This window comes from Falco biarmicus, chromosome 1 (assembly GCF_023638135.1).
Source record: "Falco biarmicus isolate bFalBia1 chromosome 1, bFalBia1.pri, whole genome shotgun sequence".
In the NCBI taxonomy this organism is placed as follows: Eukaryota; Metazoa; Chordata; class Aves; order Falconiformes; family Falconidae; genus Falco; species Falco biarmicus.
Genome location: NC_079288.1, coordinates 65,797,991 through 65,807,240, shown reverse-complemented (window position 1 = coordinate 65,807,240; position 9,250 = coordinate 65,797,991). Strand labels below are relative to the sequence as shown.

At 39.5% G+C, this 9,250-nt stretch overlaps 1 protein-coding gene across 5 annotated transcripts in view; it reads right to left on the bottom strand.

The window, feature by feature from the left end:
- The window catches only part of MTMR7 (myotubularin related protein 7), a 50,245-nt gene that overhangs the window by 512 nt on the left and 40,483 nt on the right, over positions 1-9,250 (bottom strand). For 2 of the 5 annotated variants that reach the window (XM_056330867.1, XM_056330902.1), the window contains exons 8-13: positions 8,441-8,550; positions 6,316-6,441; positions 5,511-5,560; positions 3,633-3,833; positions 2,321-2,461; positions 337-463 (exon numbers count right to left, since the gene is read on the bottom strand). In XM_056330867.1, the coding sequence (XP_056186842.1) occupies positions 337-463; positions 2,321-2,461; positions 3,633-3,833; positions 5,511-5,560; positions 6,316-6,441; positions 8,441-8,550 (755 nt within the window). The remainder of the gene's footprint in view (positions 1-336; positions 464-2,320; positions 2,462-3,632; positions 3,834-5,510; positions 5,561-6,315; positions 6,442-8,440; positions 8,551-9,250) is intronic. The other 3 variants (XM_056330884.1, XM_056330874.1, XM_056330893.1) reach the window with 3 other exon arrangements.

Here is a 9,250-nt window from a genome sequence, read left to right as displayed (position 1 = left end):
TGGAGTATGAGAAGTGCACAGTTTGTCACAAACTAATGCCAAATTACAGCATCACAGTTCCCTCTGAGCTACAGACAGATATAAAACTTCTTCCAGGAGCAGTACTTGGTGCACTGACAGAGGAGAAATTTTATCTCTAAAGAAAAAAAGAAACCACCCCACTGTTGTGTCTAAAATGCAAAATGTTCATACTAATTTGTGTGAGAACAAAGATGATGGCCGAACATCCTCATGGCAGAAAAGAATGTAGCGTGTAGGGGACTCCACAGAGTACAGAGTTGGGTTTCAATTTACCATCAGTTGAGTCTGGGACATTTGAGATCAAATGTTTATTACCTCTTGTAAGATCCCCAGCTCTTCTTCCAGCTGCTGAGTTTCTTCCTTCACTGCCATCAGGTAATCAGTAACTGACTGTCGAGGATGCAGCCCCTTTTCAAAGCGGTTGTACATACCGCTCCAGAACCTGGAATTGACAGGCAGGTCAGCAGCTTTCTCATTTGGGGAGGTGGCCTCAGGAGACTGAAATACACACTTATTTTCTCTTCAGACACACATTTTCCTAAATGATCCATCCATGGATTATTTATCATTAGAGTGCATACACGTAAGTTCATTGAATATTTGGTAAGATTTTATGGTTCATTTGCAGTAATTCTGTCCTGAAGGTGCAACTCTATAGACTTACACAGCTTAAACAAATTCTGATACACAATGGAAAGAAAGGTGAATGCCCCTTTGACTTAGATCATGTGGCTGAGGGTGGTTCACCACTGAACACAAACTTCTGCTGTATTATTTTCTTGTCCTACGCTATGGGCTTTAGAGCAACGGTACCTATAGAGCAGCCAAGGTTAAAGACAGCTTTTTGCAATCCCAGTTCTCAGCTGTTGTTGAGCTTGCCATGAAATCAACCTTGAAATTCTGCATGCGTGTTTTTGTCTGGGGCTGGGGGGTGAGATGCAGCTAGTTAACAGGTGTTTTCCCCCCTGTAAAGAGTTAAAAATTGGGAGTAAAAAACAGTATGGTGTCCTGTTCTCTTAAAATTTAAACTGACATTTTAAACTGGCCTATGGGAAAAGCATATACATTGGCAAGTTGTCTTCCTGTTCTATGGAATTATTTGACAAACCTTTAGTTAAACAGCTGAGTTGATTTTTCATTTTCAGGAGGAAAGTACTCAAACTGTAAGTCCATAGCTTACTCTAGCACTCCTGCTGTCTCCTATCTTTGTGGTAATACATGGCCGCAGCCAGACCCTGAGTATGTAACGAGTTGACCAGACAGGATAAGTAACAGAGAGACCCGCTGCCAGCTGCAGCTGTCCAGCCAAGTAGCTGGCAGATACTTTCAGAGCACATACATGCGCCTTGGTGGTTTATTATTCCTACCCCATTAGTATACTATTTAAGTCACATTCCCTCTTAAGTTTATAATTTGATAGCTCATGCTTGGAAACCTTTGTGCCCCCAAGTATTAACAGGATTACTCATCCGATGGAGGATCAGTACTTCTTTTATAAATCCCACTATCTTAAAGATTACAATTAATGACTGTTTTTAAATTGTTCTAAAGTGAATGTGACCTGGAATAGTAGAGGTGAAAGGATTCTATTTCTGTCATTCAGGATATTTATTGATTTTTTAACAGGTGCTTTTACTTGCAACTGGAAAACAAACTCATCAGTTTTACTTACATCACAGTTTTCATGAGTTTCTATTCAAGGTCTCCTGAAGTTTGTTAAGATTAATGGCACAATTAATTACTCAAGTCAGAATGAAAATAGTAACATTTCTAAAATTACGGTATTTTGTAACATTTTGAAAAAATTACCAAGTAAAATTCACTGTGTATACTTTGAGGTATAACAACATGGGAAAAGTCTGCTTTTGCTTTTACTAAACGCTTGTTTTAGCAATGAAACCATATGATTTCGTGACATGCCCCTTGTTTTTTACACCAAATGATCCAAATGAATATCACAAAATCTTGGAGTGGAAGATGAAGCAACTTTACATTTAGAAACCACAGATGTGTACAGAACTGAAAGAGACATTTCTCAGTGGAAGAAATGAGTAACCATGAAATTAGGACACACAACTATCAATATAGCTTTAATCTTAAGCTTCTTTTCAGACTAATACGCTGTTGTGGAATGGCACAGAGGTGTTGACTGACTATGAGCACACAAAGAACAAACACATCTGAGACTGATTTTATTCTCTGTAAGCTACTTCATGGAATGAGAAATAGTTAAATACAAAGACATTCTGTTCTGTACTAACACATCCTACAATTCTCAGTAGCAAGTGATACCACCTACTTGTACAAGAAGTTGCATGGGGCCATCTGTGGGTGCAGGGTCCCTTGGGTTTGACTGTGGTCTGATCTGTACAAAGGATTCAGGTAATCGGCACGGTTCTTCCACAAGTGAGCCCACAGTGAATATGTTCGTTCTTGGATTCTGGGGGGGGGGAAATAATAGAAATATAAATTCTCTACTACAATTCAGGTATAGCTAAAGCTTAGACGCAACATTCTAGTGCTCTGTACTACTCATTCACAATCAGTTTTGTAATTCTTTAACAGAATTAGCCTTAAGTTATAAATGTAGAAAAACACAGACCCATATTCCTTTGTTGGTCACTTAAAGGCAAAATCCAATCAACTTCCCATAACGCCAGAACAGCTGGAGAGAGGAGGTGGAGGGGAGGCTCCTTGGCGAGATGGGGAGGGTCGCTTCCATAAAACTGGTTTTCAGACCAATCTCTACACCAAGGGGATCCCTCCATCTGAAAGCACTCCTACACCATCGAGCTGCAATTTCTCATGGAATTAGGTCTTGAGATATGATGGCCTGTGAAGGTTTTGATTTTTAATGGACTATGGCACTGAGGTTGCCCTGCATCTGAGCAGTGAAAAGGACCAAATGTCAGCAGCAAGCAGTAACTCCCACCTTCCTCCCGTTACTACTGCCGACACGGTCAGCTTGCACCAGAAAAGTGGTGGGTACCGTGATGTACCTGAAGAGCCAGGGCCCTAGGAACCAGACATGAACATCAGCACTGCCAGGAATTACATTAATTGTCTCCGTTTGGGCCTGAGGGCAGGTAGGTTAATTCATAATTGCTTTGGGGCCAGACAGCAGAGGGATAGTTTGCTGACTCAGTCCTGGGGAGGGCTACTAGACAAAAAGGCTGTTCGTAAGAAAGCATCCCAGAGATCAGGGCTACAGTGTCCTCGCGTGAGATCCAAAGCTAAAACAGAACAGCAGTGACTCTAAACTGAGAACTTACCTAAAGTATTAGAGCTACAGTGACAGCTTGCCTCGTATGCTGTTAATGCTGCAATAAAAGCAGGGCCACAGCGCTGAAGGACTAATGCTCTTGTCAGTTTTCACTAATCCCTGTCATGCACACTGTGGATTACACTCCCAGCACAGCCACACTGCAGAGGATCAACTTTTTTTGGTATTAATCTGTGTGGCCAGAAGACAACAGCCAAGAAGCCTACACTGCACCCTGCGCCTTACAAAAGGCACGTACGTGTAGACTGGGAAATGCCTCGACTCTTCAATACACCGCCACCCACAGATCCCACACATAAATATGCGACTAAATAAAAGACTTCCATACTTCAGCTCTCTTCTCTCCTTTTGGCTGTTACACAGGAAATTCCCAAACTGGCAAGAATAGATATGATGCTGTATGTGGATGAGGAATCTCTCGTTGAATTCAAAGGCACAAGGTAACTGCTCCATTAATTGCCAAACACACTCAATGAACTGGTCAATAACAGGGGATATCTCCTTTGGATCTCCATCTAAATTGCCATACCTGAAACAAAACAAGATACATTCAGTTATAACCTGAAATCCTGTAGGAATTTAACACTAATGAAAACAAACCCCTTGCTTTTAGCATGCAAGTTATATCGTAGGCATTAATTTCTAAAGTCTCGACCGCTAGTATTTTTTACTTACAAAAACGATGCAAGATTCATAAAGTAGAATGAGGGCAGAATTTATCCAATACAAACAACAACAAAACCCCTTTTACTGGTGTCTTGTTGCCTTACAGCTACTAACATCTGGCTGCTGCTTAGCCATATGTTAATGCTATTAAGTTATACCACAGGAACAGAAGTTATCGTAAGAAAGACTGCAATGACTTAATAGCAAAAATGTATCTTTGACAGTTTCTTAATGGCAGACCATTCCCCAAACCAGAAAACTGAGCAGGAGAGGAACAGAATAACCAGAAAACTTTTTCAGCTGCCCGCTCTTCGTGAAATTTTTAAAAAGTGGGAAGTGTTTACATGCTACTATAACTCAGGTGAACATCAAACTTTCTGTCTATAAAGATGTCCTGTGGAACCACTTACAATGAAGAAAGGAGCCTGAAAATATAAACCACATAGAAGTAAAAAATATTTTATAAGTCTACATAACAGGAAAAAGCTTTTTGAATTAATCTGCTTGTCTAGTGTGTGTGTACATATATATGTGCATATATATATCTATCTATATATGTCAACAGAGTGGAATCCCAGGAACGCCTAAAATTGAAACTTCTAATTCTACTATGAGTATGCATCAAAGAAAATACAGCAATATGGAACTGCAAACCACAGCTATCCGTGGTGATTACATTGCATTATATCTTTCACCACTGATAATAACAGACATCTGACAGTATCATATTAAATGTAGTAATTCCTGATGGAATTTCACAGGTGGTGTGGAGCTGCACAGGTTTCCTGAAAGTTTTGTTGTGTTTTTTGAAACTAGAACAAATTTATATTCAAATCAAGCAATATGATGTAATTAAATACAAAACCTGATTTTTTTTTACTTTTACAGAAACTAGAAGGAAATACAACAAAGAAAGAAAGCGTGGATATTTATCCATGTTTAAAGAAATGAAGTCTTCAAAGATTTTCATTATATTATAGCATTTATATAATGGATGTACAAAATAACTTGTCCAAATAGACGCCTTTCTGCTTTGCTTTACCTGATGTTTCTGAACATATTCTACTGGTTTTTTTAGAACAGAGTGAAATAGGAATGGCATATTTTATGTAATAGATAACTCACAGACAAGCCTAAGATTAAGTACCATCCTGGAAGTTGCAGACTTTACTGAACAGAGACCTACATGAGGAGTCTTGGCACTACTGGAAGATCTGTTGGAGTCCAAAGCGATTTTGCAGGCCACATACACGCTACTTCTCTCTCACATGGATCTCTCCATGCTCGTAGCAACTGCAAGACCAGCACTCAAGATTCCCAACACCAGTCTTGGAGTGGAATTATAAGAAAAAACTGATACAAAAATATTTCACTTTGATTTTTCCCGTCAGCTCAATTATAGAATAGGAGAAAAGGGTATGGCGGTTTCCTGAGGGCATTCTGTTGATACGCTTGTAAAGCAACAAGGAAATAATACTGGAATGGCAGCAGATACTAACTACATAAAAACATCTATAGGAAAACCGTAGCACTGCCTTACCTGTGGTTAAATTTGTGACCAAAGGAAACCCAGTCTTTTTCAATCAACACCTAAAATGAGAATATTGCATTCAACGCTGTGGAGCAGAGCTGACACGTGTTGAAGCAGGCAGAAGAGTAGTGTAAACAAGCAGTATTGGAATCCCAGTTAATTCTCAGAATAAGCAGAAAAGTGACAAGCAGGAATGATGCAAGCAAGCAATATTAGAATAAGCAGAAAAATAATGAATGATTAGCACTGCCACCAGCTCAAGGGAAAGTGGCACTCTTCATGGATGCAGATAGGATGCTGTTATTTCAGCACATCTTCAATTAGCTTGATTCATCATTTTCCAAAACAGAACCTAAAAACATCTCAAACATCTCTTTAACACATGACCAGTAACTAGATAAGCATTCCTAGATGCTTTACTAATGCTGATTTGCTTGGGAAAGGAACAGATTTTCCAACACAGCTGGTCATCGCAATCTAATATCTAGGGAGCACACACTACTGACACTCAAAACTTCACTGACCCTGAAAATGGAATACACAATCTTGCTTGCATGAAAGCTTCTTGGGCTGCAAGAAAGTTTCTTGGTCAAGGTTAGGGAAAAAAAAAAAATGGGTGCCCAACTGACCCCCATCTTTGATAACATTTCATACAGAAACTGGGAGACTGTAACTTGGATAGAAAAAAACCCCTTCTGACCGGGGAAAAAAAAAGGTATATTGAAGGAAAATTTCTTTTCCATTAAACCCAAAGATATTAACCTTAAATAATGCCATAATACTTTATTTACTCTGTGAAAAAGAACCTGCTTACCATGAATCCCTTCACAGTTCTGTAATACGGATCCAAAAGAAGGCTTGCTACAGAGCAAACCTGGGCTGTTCTATCCCAGCCATCAGAGCAGTGAACAAGCACACTCACACCTTCCTCAGCCACAGCCTAAGGATACAGAAAAAGTCAGAAATTTCACAAGCAGGGAGAAAAGCAGTGGTAAGAGAGGGACAGTGAGACAGTGCAATATAGAGAATATTAATTTGGGAACAGGGAAACCTTGTTCATTTTTGATTCTGCCACAGAGTTCTTGAATTAAGCTGAGTGTATTCCTCTCCTTTGAAAGGGCTTCATTTCATTTCATTTCATCTCATCTCATCTCATCTCATCCCATCCCATACAATATGGTGGTTGCAGCCTCACCTGTTTATGCTCCGCTACTGGAGCATGTGGGATCCATTTCAATTAACACCCATCAATCTGTCAGAGCAGACAACTACCTAAAGCAGATTCAGATGCGGTGAATCTTCTAACTCACATAGCAGTAACAGAACAGCCATACTTGCAATATGGCTTGTAATTTCTCATCTTGATGGTAGTGTCAGTAACAGCAATGCCTGCTTCTGATGCCAGCAGTAGCACGGATATTGTTACAGCACGCTGCATTGCACGCTGATGACATACTTGTAAGGGTTTGTGGGGAAGCCTGTGGCAGTGGCAAACTTCCACATCTAATAAACAAGATTATAACAGTATCTTTAATGTAAATAACTGGGGAGAAAGGTTCCCATTTTATATATAAACACATAAAGAAGAGATATACAAAGTTCTCTAAAGTCTGGTGTGGCATTATTTTTGGAACTTGAGGGCTTTTTTTTAATTCTAAGGGTTTTGGCCTTTGTCATTTCTAAAGAGAACTGGATTTAGAATGCAGAGAAATAAAATAGGTTAGGAAAGATATTTCTTAGGAAAACAAACATTTAAGTTAAGTTTGGGCTTAATAGGGAACAAGGAATATTAATAAATTATCTGTTTACCTCAAGAGACAAGTAATTTCTACCAAAATAGAATCCCTGTGGGCAGGAGACCAACAACTGGGAACTGTACAAATAAGAACGGGTCAAAATGCATGTGTAAGGAGGCACAAGGCTAGCAAGCACATGGACAAAGGATAAATTTTTTTGGACAGTATTTTAAGACTAGCCACTGGGGAAAAGTTGGCAAGAGCTAATGTAAATGACCTGACTTCTATAAGCTAATTAAAGCTCGTAGGGCTGGGAGAAATAATAACATGTGCATTCATCCTACAGCTGCTTTTCTGGTAAGAAACTACAGTTGCCTGCTGAGCAGGAAGAAGCAAAGCAAGAGAAGCAGCTACTGAAGAGGGAAACCCATGAAGTTTTATCCATATAGTCATACGTAGCAGTCATGTGAATAAAATGGTCTAGGAGAAATTGTAATACTAATCTCAAAAATAAAAACTGAAATAGTAAAAGGCAGAGCACAAGGAAGGGGGTAATAAAATCAAAACTACTGTTGGTAGATGACAAATACCTGCATTACTCTGGGTGGGATTAGGAGAAATAATTTCTCATCAAAGCCAACAACTGTTTTCTGAAACTGTTTTTGAGTATATAAGAGTAGAAGCTTCTAGAGAGTTTGGGTGTGGTGATACACAGGAGTTAGTTTAGGGGGTGAATTTTGCTGGTCGCTGAATAACTGAGAGGGGATACCACAGCAGGCAATATTCCTATATGACAACGACCATGCAAAGAAGTAGTCCTCAAACAGAAATCCTCAACAAAGAAAACGTCCAGAAACCAGTTTAGGAGGCAGGGAAAATAGGGAAAGAAACAGTGACAATCACTGCTGGGGAGTAAAGATGGGACAATCAAACATCTTGTATAACAAGATACAGGCTAGTAGAGGCTTTAGTACATTTGAATTCTTCGGTGAAAAGAACAAACTTTTTTTTTTTACCATATTAGCAAAATGTCCACATGACAGCATCTAGGAATCATCTCTCCTCGTGTATGAAAGCATTGCAAGATGGGATTTTTCAGATACAACATAACTGAAGATAGCAGAAGTTACCCACAAATGGAATTTGGGCCTCACTTTCTGTATCTGGTTAGTCCAAGTTTTGGTCTCATTTTACACACTTTACCTTTGCAATGAAAATGCCAGCATCCATAATGGCTTTGATGTGCTTCAGCCAGCCAGAATTTTCTAGGCCCCACAGAAAGTCACTCATTGAAGGTGATTTCAGCTCACAAACTGTAAAATAAATTACATCTGAAACGTACAGTAATTGTAGTCCCTTAAGCTTTCACTGACTGTTGAACCTAGGAGTTATCTCTTCAGATAACCCCTGTATAAAAAATTTGTCTTTTGAAAAGAATGGCTGCTTCACAGTCAAATTTTACCACTGAAAAAAAGTATAGATTTAAGAAATGGGGCTGGGTCAAATTTTACCCAACATGTTGATTTAAGTTAAAAAGAGAAGCTGTTACAAAGGCTTTTGCAATCAGTTTACCAAATACATCCTTCTGTGCAGCACAGATTTTCCAAAATTGTGTTGGGAGCAAAGTCTTCAAACCCCTGAGAGGATAACGAGGGCTTGGAAACAGAAAGCACACGATTTCTGCTGTCAGCCAGGCGCTGAACGGTGCCACCGCCTCCCGTCACCAGCCGCGTTCGCTGGTGACGCTCTGTGAGAGCAGGCCCACCAACCCCAGCCTCAGCATCCCCGCCGATGATGGTGTTTGAGTTAAAGCAATTCACTCAACAATTCTCCATCCCTGAATGAAACCTTACTAAAATTTCACTAGTAGTCAGAAAGTATTCTGATGGTGAGGAAAAGCCATTGTTCATCAAGGAAAATATTTTCCTGAAGACTTTCCAAGCTCTGTGCCATGTCTAAACAAAAAAATTAATTTCCCAGTTTTTACAACATTAAGTTTCTATCCTCTTGTGC